Genomic DNA, 21,446 nt, shown 5'->3' on the forward strand with positions numbered 1-21,446 from the left:
GCTTACTTACTTTTAGATCCACAATGTCCATCACAGTATTTACAAAAGAGTAATTGTTCAGTGTCAATGGATAAAATGTAGATCCAGCCCATCTTCCTGCACTTCAGTCGATTAATTTTAAGACCAATAAATTAAAACTCTCCTCTCACACAAAGTTCAATATTTAAAGATCAAAAACCAGATGTGATTAAAAATACACAAAGCTGTTATATGCTGGCCCTCACTGTCTCACCAGAAAGAACAGCCTCCTGATACTCTCCTTACCACCAACCTTCCTGCTTTTGTTTATTAAACATACTGCAGCCGAGATTAACCCTAACTGCTCAAGGCGCTCAAGCCGTGCTCCAGCGGGGGCTACTACAACGGTGGCAAGTCTTCACCCAGTACTCCAGGCCCGCGATCTGATTTAAGCTATCTTGCCAAACTCACTTCTCCCTCTTCTCTGTGGCACACCCTTCTCAACAGCAGGCTGAAATTCTAGCTACCGCCTGTACTCATCCACTGTGCCTCGGCTTTTGTTACTCACTGATTTAACCATCCTTCCTCCCTCCTTCTCCTGAAACCCACGTGTCCCCAACTGAACTCTTCAAAACGCCATTTTAAAATGCTCCTTATTTCACGCAGGCATCTGACTGCTAATCAAGGGCTGGCGGTTCAAACCCACCAACCACTCCTCGGAAGGAAGACTAGGCGATATACTTCCATAGTGACACCATCTCGGAAACCCAAGGAGGGGTCACTCTGAGTCGGAACCAACTCCATGGCAGTGAGTTTGGTTTGGTTTGGTTTGATTTCATGTGACTAGTGACGTCAAGTTGATTCCAACTCACAGTGACCCCACTGTGGAACTGTCCCACAGGGACAGTCAAGTTGATTCCAACTCACAGTGACCCCCTATGGAACTGTCCCACAGGGTCTCTTAGGCTGAAATCTTTACAGAAGCAGACTACCAGGTCTGTCTCCCCTGGAGCAGCTGGGTGGGTTTGAACTGCCAACCTTTTAGTTAGGTGCCAAGCCCTTAATCACTGCACCATCGGGGCTCCTGACATCCCATAAGACTTGATGAATCTAACTACAGGCTACTCCCCCAAACCCCCAGAGCAGTTTATCTAAACCTCTACTGGGGTTCCTATGATATGAGAAAGTGCTTTATTGTTATCAATAATCATCACTCTCACTGGCATTTAAGCATCTTCAAGAATCAACATTTGACTCAAGAAAAAGGTTGACAGAGATACAGAGGTGCCAAAGCAGCTGGAAAAGCGGAAACCGTGGTAACAGCTTGCTCAAGGAGAACACCAAGTTGAGTTTAACAAAGGTGTCCTCACTGGTGATGTAAACATGAGTAAAGAACTTGTGAAAGGTCACGTGACTGACCAATTTAAGAACCATGCAGCCCTGTTGGATGCTGAATCCATTCTCCAGTGCTCCATACTAACAAATACCCATTAACATAGAGGAGACGGCTGGCCAAGAGAAATGTGGTGGTTTGGGAGACGGTTATTGTAGCAAAGACCAACATACCACTATTGTGCTTCATCCGGCACTGAAAAATCTCTGACAAAGTTGTATCTAGCAAGAAGATCTGGTATCAGTGTGTAAAAACACCCCACAGTGCTGAAGTTGATATTAAGGACAGAAATCTTTGGGCTGCTGTGTTTCACTCAAAGAAAGCTTCAATACTTTGACTTTGACAAAACTGGTGATAATTTGGTAAGGCTTTCCCTTTAGCTGGACAGGATATTACTTGAAGACCCAAACTCAACTGTGTTGAAATGTACGCCCTCGTCTTTGAAGGTTATCATTGACCAGGAAAGGCAGCACTATACAGCAGCATGACCAAGAGGTTACTTGGGCAACTTTGGATGAAGCAGGAGCCAGTGAGAAACGCCAGTTTGTGTAAGTCACTGTCTTATGGTGCACCAAGGACACAACAGGGAGAACACTCGCTTAACCACAGGATGCAGAGGAGATAAATGACAAAGCAGACTTCTTAAAGCTTGTATTTCAGACCTACAATTTCAGTCATTTTGAACCGTAATCGTACAACCCTTGAGTTTCAAACACAAGATAAAAAAAAGTCACATCTAGTTTATTCTTCTCTCATTCCAAGGCCATATTGTCTTTCAAAAGACAAAACTCAAAAAAATTAGTTGTTGAGCTCTGGTAGCACAGTGCCTAAGGCACTTGACTGCTAACCAGAAGGTTGGCGGTTCAAACCCACCAGCCGCTCCTCGGAAGGAAGATGGGGCAATCTACTTCTGTAGTGATATTGTCTCAGAAACCCAAGGAGGGGTCACTATGAGTCAGGGCAACTCGACGGCGCATAACAACAACAACATACCAACAAACCTTTTAAATTGAAGAACATAATCTCTGACCCTCTAGCAGGAACAAGAACTTGGAGAGAACAAAAACATGGACAGAAGGACTTCCCCATCAGAACATTTACCATACTGTACTGCGCCTACCTACTTGCTTATCCAATTGGTCACAGATCACAAACCAAACTATCTGGTTCACCAGTGACTACCAACTGCCTTACACATGATCTGACCCATATTCTAAGAACAGCAATACCTGAAGATTGAACAAACAAAAAGGCATGGCTAGTGTAAAGTCAGAGCTCACTAAAATCTCACAAATATCCTCAAGAATTACACTAACGTTGTTGTTGTTATGTGCCATCGAGTCGGACCCAACTCATAGCAACCCCTCCTTGGGTTTCTGAGGCAGTATCACTATGGAAGTAGATTGCCCAACCTTCCTTTTGAAGAGTGGCTGGTGGGTTTGAACAGCCAGCCTTCTGGTTAGCAGTCACGTGCCTTAGGCACTATGCCACCAGAGCTCCCATACTAAAATAAGGTTCCCCAAATTCAAATATTCATATTAGGTTTATTTTATACTTCAAGCTCTTCTAAGGCAATAAAACATCACTCCCAATACAGAACAGTGCCTGACACTCAACAAACGTTTCTTAAATTGAATTCGGTACTTCCCCTCCTCGTCCCAATACAAGAGAGCCAGTAATATAAAAAGATTCGGTAATGTAACTATTTAATTAGCCTTTTTCAAATTTAACCTTTGCCAGGTCAAAGTATACGGAAAAAATTGAAACACAAAAGAAAATATAGTTAATATGATGGCATTTATACTCTTTCTACCTTTCTGTACTAGTAGTGTCCAACAACCTTAATCTAGCTCTGCAAGTAAAATAATCTCTTTAAATTTAGAATTTAATACACCGGGCAAGTTTCGCCCTAAATCAAAGTCAAGATCAACTTTTACTTAGTTCAAAACAGGAACTTTAAGACTCATGCAATGCCAACAATTTTAATTAAGTCAACTAGCCAACAGTTACAACAAAAACATGCTTTTTATATCCAACATGACTTTACACTTACTCTGAAAATAACAGTTCAGTACTCTGTGTACTTTGTGACATTTTCCAGAAATTCAGTCTTCAGAAAAGTTTCCTACTTAATACAACAGTCCTTTTTTTTTTTTTTTTGATGACATTAAGACTACACTTTTGAGAAAAGGGTCTTGAAGCTATAGAAGGCTCTTCAATTTCAAATTTCTTTTCCAAATAACCCAAGATAAATGTGTACTTTTAATAGCAGGCTATCAGCACATGCAAGCATTTCAGACAACCAGCAACATACTCTCTTGCTGGTTTTCCCAAAGAATTGACTGCATTTAGAATCCAATCAATGGTAATTTAAATGCTCTTCACTATTTTCAGAAATCCAAAACCCCACAAAGTATAACTTCAAAGACTTTCTCAGATTAAAAAGAATACAAATGAACTGGACAGGCAGATAGATATATAATTGTGTTTTAAAAACCTAAACAAAAATATATACTTATGCATTAGTCTTACAGATTAGAATATAAAGTTTCAGTGGCTATTGAAAGTATAAAAGGCAATTACACACATCATTTTAGCCAATTTAAACAAAAACATTTTGGAAGTAGAATGTCAATAATAAATCAATATGCTTTTTAAATTCTCTTCTTCTATATATAACTGGACTTATGTTTAAACATATTATTAAGGAAAATTAAATAAAAGGGAAGCTGCCTACTCATACATACAAAGAATTGAATTTGAATGATATTTATGTTATTGGTGCACGTTTCCACTACATTAAAAAAAAAAATCAGGAAACTACTTCAGGTAATTGTCAGATGCCTAATTTTATCACTGTTCCAGCATTACAACACAACTATTTAGAGAGTAGGGGAGCTCTGGTAGCATAGTGCCTAAGACACTTGACTGCGAACCAGAAGGCTGGTGGTTCAAACCCACCACCTACTCCACAGAAGGAAGGTAAGACAACCTACTTCTGTAAAGATTTACCGCCTCAGAAACCAAAAAGTGGTTACAATGAGTCAGAATCGACTCGATGGCAGTGGGTATTTGGCGGTAAAGTTTAAATAGATTAACAAATTAAATACAAAAAGGAAGAAATCAATTTAATTCAGGAGAAAATAAGGACTTCTACATACAACCCATTCATCATTTCATGAACTCTAAGTGATCTCTGTGGCGTAGTGCCTAAGGCATTTGACTACTAAGCAGAAGGCTGGCTGTTCAAACCCACCAACCACTCCACAGAAGGAAAACAGGGCAAGCTACTTCTGGGAAGATTTATGGCCTCAGAAACCCAATGGGAGCCGCCCTGAGTCAGAGTCGACTGGATGGCAGAGGTTTGGTCTGTGTGTTTTAAGTGATCCTTAGGATTTCTCTGCAAAGAGATGTAACAGATATAAAAATTAATTCCTTTTTTTTTTTAATGTTCTTAATGTGATCCTGATTAAAATCCCTCAAATTACCAAGAAAGCAAACTTTCAGAAGCATTTATTTACTGTACTCATAGTTTAAATTTTTATAATTTAAAATTTACAGCATTTCCAAGAGAATAAAATGTCAATTGAACCAAAACTCTTTTTTCAAGACATGTTCAACATTTTAATGTATAAAGTTAGAATTCCATAAAGTTCTTATCAAATTTAGTAAAGCTGCCAAATCACTGAGTGAAACAGTAAAACTACCTGAACCACCATCTAAAGTAAGTGCCAACCGTTAAGCTGCAGCTCAGTTCTGTGAATGCTGTGATAAGCCAGTGACTCTTGTTGTAAAGTGTGTATCCAAAAATCATGAAATCAATTAAAATCTCCATAAAATAATAATCTGAATTACTGTTCAGTGAATCTTTACTTATTCCAAACTCTCTTTTCTTCTGCTCAGAAATTCCCAAGAGACAACTCTGAGCTCATTATTTACAGAGCTGAGTTCCCGATTCCTACCTCTCTCAGCAGACCACCTAAGCACATAGACTGGGTTTAAACAGAGGCTGAAACAATCAAAGGTTCTTTGCTTTGATATACCTGAGAAAGAATTCAACTTTATAGTTTACACACCTGAGAATGAATTAGTAACGTAAGCTAGAAGACCGAGTAAAGTTCTGAAATGTTAATTATTTAATTCAGTGAAAACTAAAGTTGAAACATCTTACATGGCTCTGCTATTTAAATGAAGCATCTCAACTAACATACCACAGAACCAAAAAGTCAAGATTAGTTTGTAGTCCCTCTAGTGTTCAACTAGTTAAATTAACAGTCTCAATATGGTACAGGCTGCCACTTACTTATTTAATAAACACTGTATCTGTTCTATGTATCACATAAAAGGAAACTTAATAAACACAAAACAAGTATATAAAGATAGAGCAGCACAGTTTTGAATCATTCAACTTAAGATTCAGAAAGAAAGAATAAATCCAAAATTCCTTTCTACTGCAGGATGATCATAAAGCACCTAACATGGTGCCTAGCACATAGAAATGAGCTACAAATATTTGATTATTGTTTGGTTCCTAGTTTTCAACATGTAACTATTTCAAACCATCATTCATTTCTAGTTTATTGCTACAATAAAATTAGACACAATAAGCATAAATAAAAACTACTCCGTAAATAAAAGATCCAGTGGGGAAAGGAAAATAGGTGTATTATGGCATGAAGAATGATTTTGGAGTAGCAAGCCTTGTTAAGGAGTCACTCTGGGGCACAAATGGTCAGCTACTAGACTCCAACCCAAAGGCTGGGAGTTCAAACCACCCAGCAGCTTCTTGGGAGCAAGGCCTGACAATCTGCTTTCAAAAGGTCACAGCATTAAAAACCCCAGGGAACAACTCTTCTCTCAACACACAGGGTCACTATGAGTTAGCAACTAACCACCACCACAATCCTGATTAATCAAGTATTTTTATTCCATACATGTCCTACTTGGTTAAAAAGCTAAAAATTACTCCGATCAACTGGCAGTTGCAATACCCCATCCAGTGACTAATTTTTCAGGAGAAAAGATCTCTACCTAAAATAAAATTGGACAAAATTTAAATTTTCATTCTAAAACCCCCTCAGAGGCAAGGACATGAACAGTACCAATTGTGACAGCACAGGCAATGTAAGAAAGTAGTCAGCTTTCAGAGATCACTTTTTTAATCAAATGCCTACATTAAGATTTAATTAATGCTATTTGGACAATGCCAGGCAGAAAAGATTTCAGATTTTATCTACAGGTAGAAAATATGATCAAAGCAATGTGTTGTAAAAACATATCCTTATTTACCATCTAAAATCATAAAGATTTAAGTATTCTGACAGTGGAGTTCATTGGAGGAAAAGTATGACTATTATGAAATGCATCTACACAACATTAAAATCTATCGACTTTTCATATTCACTTCATGAGTGGAATCGTAAAATGAAGGTGTAATTCATCACAGATGAGAAAAACAAGATAGGTGAATTTAAATGGTGACACATATCAGCAGAAGAGACATGGTTTGAACACTCAATCCCTTATTTCAGTTTACTTGACATACTTATCTTGTGGCCTCTAACTCTCCCAAGGTAAAAGACAACAAACGAATGATAAATTTCGTTCCAGCCTCTGTGCCATCTTAGATATGTGAGGGTGAACAGGACAGAGTCATCTACTATCCATGACCTGTGCTGCCTCTGAATGCCAGCTGAGCTGAGGTCACAAAGGGACAGAGAGTGATAGATGGTTCCTGGCCAAGAAGGTCTGCTGCTCTAATGCTGGGAGGCCTCTTCCATCCTCCTCTGGGAGACACAGCTACACTCCATGCGCTGCCAAATCAAAATTTCAACTGATTCAGGAAACCATGAACAACTGCAGGGGTGTGTGAGAGGGGTGTACATGTGCAAGTGCACACACACACATCTCTTTGAGGGGATGAGGCAACTTCCTCAATACTCTTTCTAACAGGCCAGTTTTAACTTACCAAACTTGTAAACTATTAACTTATTACCTTAAATATTTAGAAAACAGAGAACAGAAGATGAATACTGACACTAAAAATGACTGCCTCAGTCATACGCTGTCTCATTTTATCACGTAGTCAATAATCATGATATTTAAAGAAGCTGGTAATCGAGTCAGGATGTCAACGTGAGCGACGCAAAGCTCAGTGAAAGCTATCTGTCCATGCTGCTCCTCTAACGAGACCTTCAGCGCTTTCTCAGCGAGCCCTGGCCGCACAATCTCTGCTCATTTCTGTGCAGCCACATCAACTCCAGCCACGTGCTGGCGTGTACAACACCTGGAGGACAGCAGAGGTCACTGAATCCAGGATGAATTGTAAGTTAACAAAGCTTCTGACACATAAATATCATCAATGCTTTTTACAAGAAAACACTACCTTTCCACAGCCATCTGTTCCACAGGTCAAGTAAAACACAAGCTTTTGCCACGGCTCCAACTACGTGCTAGCTACAACACTTATGAAAATAGAGTATGTAAAATTATTCAATTACTTTTATGAAAACTTTTTATATTTCAATTTAAAAAATTAAACTACAGAGTATTAAAAAGTAATTACAAGAAAAGAAAGAAAATTCTATCACCGTCTTGTCAATATGCAGTTGGGAAATCAGTGCCTCAAGAAAATTGTTCGAACGTGGTCACACACTTTCCTTAACAACAGTCTCCAAGAACAGTAGCCTGTTTTCCCATGTGACCCCGGGGACAAGGAATGGTCTGCAACAGTGCTCGACTGATAACCTTCACACAAATTCTATCAGATTCACTCGCTCGCTTATCTATTTTACAAATGTGCACCAGGCACCCTGCCAGTCCTGGAATGCCACTGGCGACACGAGTCAGATGCGGTGCTGCACACCAACAGCTGACAGCCTACGGGGAGCCCATACATCCTATCACGCAATTTCAACTACCTGTGCGCAACGCCAAACTCCTCTGCCTAGGGTTCAAGCTCCATTACCAGCAGGCCTAAAGATGCATTCTTCAATCCATTTCTCACCTTTAACTCTTTCCCAATTAAACAATCCAAACTCTCCTCTCTATCCCTGCACATACCATATATCCAAATGCTACCCACCGTTTAAGGCCCAGCTCAAGTATCACTCTTCCTCAAGGCTTTGCCTCCTTCCATACCACTCCAGTAATTACCCTCCTTAGGGCATGTTACTCTCTAATCTACCCTGTAACAAATGCATTGTGTTCACATGCCATCTCCCCTACTAGCGTCTGAAAGCAGAGTATGTGCCTGATTCATTTCTAGATTCCTCATAGCACCTAACATAGGGCTGGCTCAATAAGCATCTGTAGAAAAGATACACAAAAAAGGTCACAATTCTAAACAGAAGAGATTAAAGAGATAACACCTTTCAGTTATAAAGTTTGAAAAGCGCTTTCAGAGCGTCCGCTCACACATTATGTTTTCATGATTTTACACAATGCCGTACATTCAAATGTGTGGGCAGCTGAGCCGAGCGAGTCAGTGCTGCCGCCAGGACACCCCACGGCGGTGTTTTTGCCCAAGCGACGTGGAGCACACTGCTCAGTCCCGGGAATCAAACAGATGCCCGCACTAATCACTGACAGTGCTCAGTTTTTCCCCAAAATAGTGTGTGCTTACTGGGGATGGGTCAATAACTCTGTTTAATTGAGGGCTCTGGCTACCTGAGTTCTAGTGAATGAAGCCTTTACTGAGGATAATTGCCCCAACCACATTTTTTACTCAAATCAAGGGCCCTTCTTTGTTAACATTCTTAATGCAACCAAAAACAGTTGAACAAACTTCTTCCATAATAGCAATCACTATAAGGAAATGATACTTTCTCCCTCAACAATCCGAAACCAACACACCCAACCCACTGCCATCAAGTCGATTCCAACTCACAGTGGCCCTACAGGACAGAGTAAAGCTGTCCCCATAGGGTTTCAAAGGCTGTAAATATTTACAGAAGCAGACTAACTCATCTTTCTCCTGCAGGACAACTGGCAGGTTTGAACTGCCGACCTTTTGGTTAGCAGCACTATGCCACCAGAGCTCCCTTAAACAATGAGAGTCATGAGTAACCTGGCCATGATACAAGCCAATCACTTACACAAGTAATTAAAAGAGAAAGTCCTGCAAGGATTTGGGAACAAGCACCTTTCTCTCATAACGTTCTCGTTTAAGACCGTGATCAACAGTACATGACGTTATCTGTCTACACACGAGACTAGACAATACGCTCATTAGGCACACATCTGTATGTTTCCAAAAACATACAAACTAGCTTTCTTAGACAATAGCGACCTATGAAAATAAATAACGTAATGGACAAAATGACACAACCACAGAAGAAATGAGGCAAGTGTCCTTTCCATTACTGATTTCTACGGACAACTTTTTAAATAAGCTAAAAAAACATTACCTGAAATTTAACCCAGAGTACCTAAATTTTTCTCTTTTAGATTAAATTTGTTTCACTGTAACCAACATGCCTTTTTATAAATAGCAAACACTAAAATGGCTTACATTTAAACAAGTTCAAGATTGTTTGCCGTAAATTAATTCTAATGAAAAGACCTCACCTTAAAGAGGTTCACACTTCCCCGTATTCAAGCAATCATTCCACAAACATTTACTTATTTCCTATTTGTGTCCTGAAAGTAGCAAGAAAGAGTGGTGCCTCCCCCAACGCTGGCAAAGCAATAAAGAGAACTAATGTTTTAAAAGGAAGATCTTTTGCCTATGACATTACATTAAAGAGGAGGAAACACTAATGAGAAACATAGATCCTGAGCACACTAACCTTCACTTAAGTATTTTATACACACAATCTTCTTCAACACAAAGACATTTCTTCGTCCAGGTTTTATCTTATTCTTGTTTTTTTTTTAATCGTGCCAGGTCCGCTTCATGATTAACTGCACACTACAGGGTATTATCCCACCACAATGCCCTGGCACGCAGCTCACACTCAGTTACATGATCTCAGCAGCAAAAAGGAAAAAAAAGGACTAATTGTACGATCATGTGGATACTGTAGAAGCCCTTTAGTTCAATCCTAGACGGGCCTCAAGAGGATAATGCGCATTCTGTTGAACTCCCCGCCAAATCACAATAGGAAAGAGCCAGGGTGAAAACAAGGCCCAATTATACAAAGGGCATTTTATCCATGTCGGGTTTATAAGAAACAGGTATGTGGCCCAATCTTGTAGAGAACTGTTCACCAATATTTACACAGAGGGAGCCTTAAGGAAAATGATCAAGCACTTCCTAGCCACGGCGACCGCCAACGAGACTCTCTTCAGGCATCAGCCCACAGCAGCTCACTCACACTCAAGAAACACCTAAAGCAACAGAATCCAATCTGAGGATTTTCGAGGGCGTCAAGGATCTTCAGAATTACAATCTTAGCAGAGATTTCTATATGGCTTTGATCACTTAAAGACGCTCTTGTGAAGCAGTGGTTAAAGCGCTCAGCCACCAACCAAAAGGTCGGTTGTTTGAACCCACCAGATGCTCCATGAGAGAAAAATGTGGCAGTTTGCTTCCACACAGATTTACAGCCTTGGAAACCCTGTAGGGGGCAGTTCTACTCTGCTGATCTTTTTAGAACAGAAAAACATATTTATGTGTAATTTCTACCATTAAAGTATTTTTAAAAAGAATAAAAAAATCTTAGCTCCTAGTGATACTCACAGCTGAGTATATGAAGTCTCAATTTCTATTGGTGCAAGCATCGCAAAACCAAAGCAAATGAAAACCTTTGTAAATACTTTTTCAAACAACTATTCACCAAATTAAGCATAGGGGTTTATCAACTGGTTCATCCACCATACTTTAAACAGGCCCAGAGAGCACGTAACCTAGCTAAAAGGTAGCCTTAGCAAGCACCTCCTACTTCGGCCAACACAGTTATCCCATTCTTTACTATGCATTTATCCCACTCTTTACTATGCATTGGGTCTATGATAACAGATCTGTAAGAAGTAAAGAGAAAAAAAGAGATCCCTAATGACCACAAGGGAGCCCTGGTAGCGTAGTGCCTAAGGCACGTGACTGCTAACCAGAGGCTACTGGTTCAAACCCACCAGCCACTCCTGGGAAGGAAGATGGTGCAATCTACTTCCATAGTGATACTGCCTCGGAAACCCAAGGAGGGGTAAATATGAGTTGGATCCAACTTGACGGCTGTGAGTTTGTTTGTTTGTTTGTTTGTTTACTATCAATTTGGTATGTGCTCAGCTCAGAGGACCTGGACTAAACGTATGAGCTGAAGCTCCTGAATCAACACGGCAAGTGTCATATAAAACATTCAAAACCAATAAAAAGCTAAGTCTTCCCTCTAGAACTAGGCAAGCTGGTATTCCCTCTGTAAGCAGCTTATCTGTTATGAACACAGCACTGCAACAGCTGTGTGGGCTTTATTTAACCCGGTCTGCTAACGTCACCCACATCATTTGTCCAGTCCAATCACACACTTTCAGGGTATGGATAGCTTTGAAGCAGACAATGGTTCCCATTTCTAAAGGCACAAAATAAGGGTTTTGGTTCCCCTATTTTTAGTGACATTGACTGAGCAAATCATAAACTGTTTCTAAGTTGCAAGGTCCCTTGGAGCATGCTAAATTTGACAATACAAAAGGGGAGAGGACACTCACTACTGATGACTCACCCATCCCCATTTCTTCCCTCCTAAGACCCCATTTTTATTTTAGGGACTCTCTATTTCATCTTCTATAAGATATTCTAAACAATAAGAGCAAAGTGATGTCATTTTAGTATGTTATCAAAGACTCTGCTTGAAAAGCCCAAGTGTTCTCTATGTATGTCATGTTCTATCTCTAACCTACTCAATTTAATGCTCAAATATATCATTTCTTTCTTGAAGTATTTAGACCCTTAAATTCTACTAATACTTCAACTTTTTCTACAATTTTCCACATCCAGATTCTAACATCAATCTCTCTCAACAAGAAATAGAATGTTTTACTACATAAAGAAAGATTTACATATACTGCTTCAATGCACAAAACCTCTTATTTTCAATCTTAGTTTTATAGAACTAGCTTTTGAAATAAAAAATTCACAAAGGGTATGGGGGACCAAATGTGACTGTTCTTAGAACTGCTAGGCTAAATATTAATACATCAGTCACAATGCATTCATCACTGAAATTAATTACATATCAAAAAGAGAAAGATTCTAATACAACAAGTAACAGTTTATCTAGTTTCAGGTACATTTTCAACCCTATTTGTTCCACTGGTAACTCTACTCCTTATAAACAGAGTTTACTCTGATTTATTTTTCATAAATAAGTGACTTTACATCAATTTAAAAAGATTAGACTGTAGTGCCTACACTTAACAAATACATAAACCTACCTCTCTCTCTCTCACACACACACACAATGACACACAAATTCAACTGATTAGATTTTCCCCTACAGCAATAATCTTTAAATTATTATTTTTTTTTACCAATTATTTAATTTTTATATCACTAAAATATAAATCTTTTACATGGTATTTCACCACAATCTCAGTGTAAATATCTCATTTTTCATAGAAAAAAAAACGAATTGTGTGGTTCAGTAAGTTGCCTGTGGTAACACATCTATTTCATTTACATTCAAAAGTTAGACTTTATCGTGTTCTCTCAATTTCAAGCACACCGAGTTTAACAATTTCATCTAATTCGTTAGATTTTTTTTCTATACTTTATAACAAAAGAATTCTGAAGTTATGATCCTACTGTGATTTTACAGTATGAATTGCTTACCAGAGTCTTAATAAGCATTTTATTTTCTCTCTTAGGATATAATTACCAATTAAATCTAATATTTCAGTACGTAAGCACTAGAATCATCCAGATAATCATCACACAATTAAAGCTATTACTATTTCATAGCTTTGGCAAATTCTTTCCAAAACAAAACATAGGAAAATAGTACTGTAGTAGAATTAGGAAAGAATTAGAGTACGTCTATCGAGACATTGGGATAATTTACATCCCAATGAAATCCAGGCATAGTTACTTTATAAACTACTTCTAATTGGCCACCATTTACCACTGGACCCATGTTTTCCCTAAAATAACTTGTTTCTTAAGAAACCCTATTATTGTTCACAGAATAACAGAAACCATAAAAGGTAAAGTAAAATTTATTTTTCAGGTACATTTTGTTGGCAATCTCAGGAATTTCTAATGCTATCTAATCAACTCTTCATTACACTATAAACAAATCTTGATACATGAGACTACAAATCGAGACTGCTGCAGCGTGAGATGGTTCATCGCTGTCAACATCAGCAGCATTCCACACTTGGAGAATAAACAAACCCAAAAAACGGGAGGAAATTATCTCCCAACTTAGATTGATTTCAATGCATCACAAATTGGCCACCAACACTGAAAAAAGAGAGAAAGACTGGACGAATGAAAACCAGCAAGCAGATTTTCCCTTCAGAAAAAAATGCTCCTAACAACTGCCATTTTACCTCGAGATGACAGCACCCAAGTATTTTATATGTAGAAGGGTTGTCACTTTCTCAGAAAGCAATTCTCTTCATTTCAACTGAGAATAAAGGCATTTACGATGTTGATTAAAATTATTTGATTTCATTGATCACAGATAAACAGAAATTACCAAATACCAACTGAGTTCACAGATGGTAAGTTCACAGACAGTAATGTATTCCTAAATATTTTATTTATTTTTCTCTGATTTAGAAAACTCCGTATCAACGCTTCTTTTTAGAACGCTAACTAATCAGAGGCTGCCAATTTTCAGAGTCCGCCTTTGCCACCGTGACCTTCCTCTGACACCTACATCTTCAATACACTTTTCCTCCTCTCTCTTCCCCTCAGCCCTTCCTGGGACTTGTTTAAAAGTAAAGTCTTCATGTGATCTTTTAACTATTTTTAGAGAAGTAGATGGTTCAGGAAGTTCTCTGTTGTATTTTAAATAGACTTGAAACTGAGTAAAAAAGTATTGGGGAAAAGGATATTCATAGTCTCAAAGTCTCACTCCAAATTCAGTTAATAATTAGAAAGCATGAAAAGATACCTTTACTCTGGACAAAGTCTAGAAAACACTAGTTTACCCAAGTGGTCATCATCAATGTCATCAGTACTATCAGCCTGGGAACGAAACTGGCATGACCTGCCACTGACTTGATGTCATGGGAAGAACACCACCTCAACCACTCATTACTCTTGTCAAAAATGTTTAATTTGAATCCAATTGTGAGGCAGCAACCAGACAAAATCAGAATATAGGTCATTTTTCAGGACAACTGAACTATTTCCTTCAAATAATACCAAGATCACTGAAGGATAACCCCCGCTCGCCCCACAAGAGAAAGACAACTTTGGAAATGTCCTGAATTAGAGGATTCTAACGAGACATCTTAATGCAATTCCAGCTCGTAGTGACTCCGTGTGTGCAGAGCTCAACAGCTCTACAGGGTTTGCAAGGCTAGGGCCTTTCAGAGGCAGATCATGAAGCCTGTCTTCCAAAGTGTCTCTGGGTGGATTCAAACCGCTAACAGTCAAGTACTTAACCATCTGCACCACCCAGGGACTTCTTGGTACATGAGGAAAAGTCAATTCAGTGTACTCTACTAATCTGTAAAACCAAAGAAAGCATGGGAGAATACTTGGCCAAGCCAAAGAAGAAATGCTGTAATAAAATAAAGTTGGCAAAGACTGTCCTTATACTAAAAGTTCAGTACAAAAAAAAAAAAAAAGTTCAGTACATAATCATTGGAATTTCTAAATGTGTATCCTAAAATAAACAGAACATTAAGTTTATATCCCATTGCTACATTAATATTAAGGCACTCTAACTGCACAGTGGTTAATGCATTCAGCTGCTAACCAAAAAGGTCGGCAGTTCAAACCCACCAGGTACTCCACGGGAGAAAGATGAGGCTGTCTGCTTCCATAAATATTAACAGCCTTGGAAACACTATGGGGCAGTTGCAGTCTGTCCTACAGGGTCACTATGAGTTAGAATCAATTTGGGGCGGGGGGAGCCTAATTACTGTGTATCTTTTTCTTATTTCAAATTCCTCATCCTTGCTTAAGTACACTCTGTAAATACAGCCCACCATCGCAGCCTCAGTCTTCCCTGACTACTTCACTCATATCCTATGCACCAGACCAAATGACTCTTCTGACAATTCAGTCCATGGCTCCAAGCCTTTGTTCACAATACTTCCTCTGACTGGTACAAGTTTCACCCCAACCTAGATAACTCATACCTCAATCCACCTCAAGCCTCACCTCCTTTGGGTTTTCCCATCATCTGCCTTCCTTCATACCTTCAATCTGATCGTCCTTTAAGATCTTATAACTTATTTACATCACTTTCTCCATTATATCCTAATTATGAATTCATTTAGCTACTTCCCCAATGAGACTGAGTCCTTAAAACTAAGGTTTCATTTTACATGCCAGGACTGATCTCTCTCACACACACACACACCCCCCAAATCCTTTGCCACTGAGTTGATTCCCAACTCCTAACGACACTACACAACAGAGTAGCACTGCTCAATACAGTTTCCAAGGCTATCAATCACCGCTGTGCCACAAACAGCGTTCCTTCGAACACAGGTGCTATGAAATATCAGAGCTAGAAGATGTGGACCAGAACCAAGCAGACAACTATCTACCAAGGCTTCCAGGGCTTGAAACCAGAGCTCCCAGTGTTGTAAGTTGTAAGTTTATCAGAAAGCCTCCAGTCTACTACCCTTCTCTTACACATTATTCTTTGCATTATATGTATTTGCGTGCTTGTGTTACACCTTTTTTAGAGTATAAATATATTAAGGGTACAGACTACATCAAACTTCTGTAAGTGGGCTCCTAATGTGGACACAATGATGAACGAGCACACCTGCACACTGGACACACACACACACACATTCACTGTTCAGCCAGTGCCCTGGCTCTGACAGCACTATAGGGAGAAGGCAAAAAGGTCACAATTCTACCTTACATGGATGGATCCCAGAGTCAACTCTTGAAGTACTCACCTCTTTATAAAGCAATTTAGGATTTATTATCAAATCTTATGCATAGCATCAAAAAACCAAACTCACTGCAGTCGAATCAGTCCTGACTCACAGCAACCCCTCTTTGAGTTTCCGAGGTGGTCTCACTAGGGAAGTAGATTGCCCAAACATCCTTACGAGGAACGGCTGGTGGGTTTGAACCGCCGGGCTTCTCGTTAGCAGTCAAACACCTCAGACTCTAGGCCACCAGAGCTCCTTAATAATAGCATAAGTCTAGACTAATTTTACAATTATCCTTGCTTCTCCAACATTTCGTTATTCCCAGTTACTCCACCCAAACATGAAGACAGAATTACTTCAGCCTAAAACAGTATTTTTAAAAAATTAACATGACAGACACTGTTGTTGTTGTTGTTACGTGCCGTCAAGTTGGCCCCAACTCACAGTGACCCATCCTTGGGTTTTCGAGGTGGTTTCACTACAGAAGTAGATTGCCCAACCTTCCTTCCAAGGAGTGGCTGGTGGGTTTGAACTGCCAGCCTTCTGGTTAGCAATCAAGTACTTTAGGCACTATGCTACCAGAGCTCCTTGACAGACATTAGCCAGCACTAAATGCTATACCAAACAGAAACTATTATTTTTAAAGTGCCAGTTTTAGTTTTCATACATGAGTTAATTGTTATCATCAAAGCAGCAGTAGCAACAGTTACAACTATAGATTAACTGCTCTGTGTGCTGTTCTAAGTACTTTATTTTGATCTGCATCACCCAATTTACAACAAGGAAACTGAAGCACAGGTAAATGACTGAGCAGAGATTCAAACCCAAACAACAGAACCCACATGGACTGCAGTGTAAACAGCAATTTCCCGGAAAAGCACAGTGTTTATCCAAGTGACAGGGACAGACCACACATGTGTTCACATCTTTCCCAGACTCTCCTAATAATTTCAAACATTTAAACAAAAAGTGTGACATTATAAAACTAACTTGTATATCCAACAGAATAATAATAATTATTTCCAACAGGGATACTTTATACATTTAAATGCAGGATGGCTACTTTGGTATGATGTTTTACTATGGAGTATCTTAGCACTATGCTATTTTGGATACTCTGTAAAGGCAAAAGGAATTGCCAAATAACATAACTAAGAAGCATTTTATGGAACATAAAATCCCCAATAAGGGGAGTGTCCCGAGTAATGGTGGTGTCATGCTGAGTTGTTGCAGCCTACCAACACGGTTCTGCTGACACTTGTTTCACTCCAAAATTAATTTGTCTTACACATATTGGAGAGTGAAATGGCTTCTGAAGTAGTCTCAACCTGCAAGACCACCAGTCAAAATATTCCTTTTTTACCCTTCACTGTTTCACAATGCCTCCACCTGTCATAATCCTCCTCACTTGAAACATAATTTATGATCTTTCTATCACTTCTTTTTCAATTAAGTTTCAAATACTTCCTAATATTAGGTTGAACCATACAAAATTGCCTTTTCAACCGGCTTTTACCTAAAATATGGCAATATACTCAAAAAGGAAGATACACTCAATGACACTGGGGCTAGTCCATCACTGTCTCACTTTCCTGGCAGCACACAAAGAATTAAGCAGTTTACACTGTTTCAGTCTCAACAAAAAAGAAAAGAAAAAGTACTCATCTTCACAGAAAACCATTCATGAAATATTGTTAAATGAAAAGGACTGCGTTACTAAGCAGAAGAACATCAATTTCATTTGTTCTTAAACATCAAAGACTTAAAACTCTGCTTTAGACTACAGAGCTTTCTTTCTTTCTTCTCTTCATTTAGTACTGCTCTATTTTCCTAACTTTTTTAATTAAGATGCAGTATTTCGGTCATTGAAAAAAGCAATTTAAAAAGTAGTCAAATTTTCGCTTAATTCTTTAACAAAAAATACTTAAGACATTAAAGAATCTACATGTGCAATCTAAAGCAACTCTACAAAAGTTAAAAGGCTACTCTTTCTGTTAGCAAAGTGGCAAAGGCCAGGAGAAACAACTTAATAACTTGGTCAGCTGCTTTTAAGAACCTGATCATCTGCTTTGTTGGTACAGAGAAACAACTTTATAAATAAACTAAGTCTAGTATTCGTATTCGGTTTCCTCATCCTGACAAAATGATGGTCTGCACTGCTAACAAATAAAGACCAGACCAAAAGATAAAACACAGGGATCAACGTGGAATAGAAAAATGGAAGGAGATGAGATCAGGAAAAAATGAGAAATAAAAGAGAAAAAAAATTAAAAAAAAAAAGGAAACAATGCTGCACTTTTCTATTAGGTGTAAAATTTAAAAAAATAAAGTATATATTATGTTTTTATACTTACACAGGCAAATACAAACGTCTTGAAGTACCTTCCAGGAGGTACCTTATTTTTAAAAATTCTAATGAACAGAACTCAGATGTTCATTTTAAATGAGTTCATTCCTACCTATATAAAATCGGCTTTGAGATGTATTTAAGTTCTGAGACTTTGCTAATTAACCACCTAAGTAAACAATCTAACCCAGAATATATTGTTGTTGTTATGTGCCTTCAAGTTAGACCCAACTCACAGCAACCCCTCCTTGGGTTTCCGAGGCAGTATCACTACGGAAGTAGACTGCCCAACCTTCCGAGGAGTAGCTGGTGGGTATGAACTGCCAACCTTCTGGTTAGCAGTCAAGTGCCTCAGGCACTACACTACCAGAGCTCCTCTAACCCAGAGTAAGTTCATACATTTATGCACCAAATACTCTAAAAAAGATCGGGAGAAAGGTTTGAGCTGAACAAATGGACCATAAGGTAAACAGCTCAATTAGTCCACCGTGATTTACTGCCCTCTGGCTGTTGTGGCAGGAGAAACCACAGACTTAAAAAAAAAGAAAATGAAAAATGGCTGCAAAGAAAAGCCAGGAAGGTATCAAGCAGAAGTTTGCAGAAAATACCTGAGGCAAATTTAGGAGCTTTAGAACCGACTCTCAAATATGCATTAAACTTAGTTTTATTCTTTCCTTTAAAAACATCACCTAACAAATTACTGCAAAGAATATATGAAAATTTTTAACAAGTAAACAAAATATAGAGACCATTTGAAATAATAAAAGTTGGCTTTGGGAGACTTAGTTAAAAAGAGTTAATACCCTAATTAAAGATCAGAATTGATCTTGAGTTAGCAACTTCCTTAGCATACTAGACAGAAACACAGGTGAAGAAGCCAAAACTGTAACAAGAAATGGTAAAATCTCCACTGGTTATGATGTGATTATTATTTCAAAGTTTCTAGATAGCAGATGCAAACTGAAGTTAAAAATGAGCCAACACTGGAGCCAATTTCCTGGAATCACCTAATTACATAAAAACCAGAAGAGGAAAAAAAGTAAAACTTGCTATGCCAAAAACAGGCTGAACTGTTTCTATTAATCTTTCTTTAAAATACTCCAATGTCAGCTCATGATACTGCACAACAGGCTCACACCTAGTAACTGTAATATCACCTTACAATTTTCCACCGAAGAAATGAGCTGGCAATGAACCTCAGCCACCAAAAACCAAATCAAACCCCTGCCAGTAGATTCCAACTCACCAACCCTGTCGGACAGAGGAGAACTGCCCCAGAGGGTTTCCCAGGCTATAACTCTTTACAGAAACAGACTGCTTCATCTTTCTCCTGAGGAGCAGCTGGTGGGTTCGAACTGCTGGCCTTCTTTTTAGCAGCCAAACACTTCAACCACTGTGCCACCAGAGCTCCTTACAACAGCCACAGTCCAAGAAAAACAATTCTGCTCTTTTCACTGTGTCTTGCTAATTCTTCACAATTTAATATCGTTTTAAAACAGTGGCTCTCAGCCTGGTTGCCACTCCAGTACACCCAACAGGACTGGGAAAGGGCAAGGGAATTTGAAAGAAAAAAAAAAAGAAACTGTTGGTGGGAGGAAGCAGGAAGAGGGTGGGGCACGCCCATTAAGCACTTGGGATTTGTCTTTTAAGCAACACCCTTAATAATCTTCCAGGAATTTTTCATTATTCAAAATACAAAATGCAAATAACTTTTTAAGAAAAGACAAACAACTTACCCTGCAGTTCATGATGTATTACACCCACAAGGTTGGGCTCATCTCCCCACCAGAATATCCATAACTCTTTGCAATCTGGTTTGACATCACGACGCCACACACAGAGCAAGTTGGCTTGCAGGCAGCGGATGAAACTTAACAGGATTGGGTCATCCTGGGCTGGGGCTGAAATCATGGGTCCACAGTCCCCATGCCCTCCAAAATTGTACCTACGCCATTTGATTCCTGTGAGTTCAGCCTGAAAAAAAGAACACGAAAATAGAAAAAAATTGGATTCTTTTCCCCAATTACATAACTCTAAAGACAGGCTTTTATACCAAAAGAAGCAAATCTGTTAAAGCAAACATTTACACTAAACCTAGTATCACAGGATTTCCCCAGCGATGAACGTACGTCAATCCTTCTTGATTTTTACGGAGGATTCTCTCAAGGCTTCTACATGGCACTTTATATTAACTACTAACCTAAAACAAGCGACTAGTCATCATTTCCTACTGAACTATTTTATTTACCTCAACATTTATTTCGTAAAGTCCCAAGATGTAAATAATTTGTTATATTATGATTCCTTATTTGAATCATAAATTATATTCAGAAATCAGGTAAACATTTTAAAAAGATAAGCTCGCAGACCTGAAGTGAAATTCCAAGGATTTCCTCAAGTTCTTTGCTCCAGAACCTGCATTTGAAGTCATTTTAATCAGGGGAGTAGTTAACATGCTTCATCACAAGTACCAAAAGGAACTGATGCAAAGCTATCAGCAAGATGTTCATGCTGCTAACACGTAGCGGGCTTGCGTCTGTAACAATTTCCTATCACAGCCTGGTCTTTGCTTTTTAAACACATTTAAAACATGAAAACTTTAATAGGTAGGGGACAGGAACCTGGATCTTTATTCTATAATGTATGTATGTATTTTAAGATTCCTTAAATCTTAGAGGTTAAGGAACTCAACTTCCAAGATGTTTCAACCACAATTGAAAGCTGAATTCCTGAGGTAAG

At 38.8% G+C, this 21,446-nt stretch overlaps 1 protein-coding gene across 1 annotated transcript in view; it reads right to left on the reverse strand.

The window, feature by feature from the left end:
* The window catches only part of MED13L (mediator complex subunit 13L), a 314,961-nt gene that overhangs the window by 263,330 nt on the left and 30,185 nt on the right, over nt 1-21,446 (reverse strand). Inside the window, exon 2 of the mRNA XM_042780578.1 lies at nt 20,444-20,681. Coding sequence (XP_042636512.1) covers nt 20,444-20,681 — 238 coding nt within the window. The remainder of the gene's footprint in view (nt 1-20,443; nt 20,682-21,446) is intronic.

The sequence above is a fragment of the Orycteropus afer genome, unplaced genomic scaffold (assembly GCF_000298275.1).
Source record: "Orycteropus afer afer isolate SDZICR_OR568_19922 unplaced genomic scaffold, OryAfe1.0 scaffold00048, whole genome shotgun sequence".
Classification (NCBI taxonomy): Eukaryota; Metazoa; Chordata; class Mammalia; order Tubulidentata; family Orycteropodidae; genus Orycteropus; species Orycteropus afer.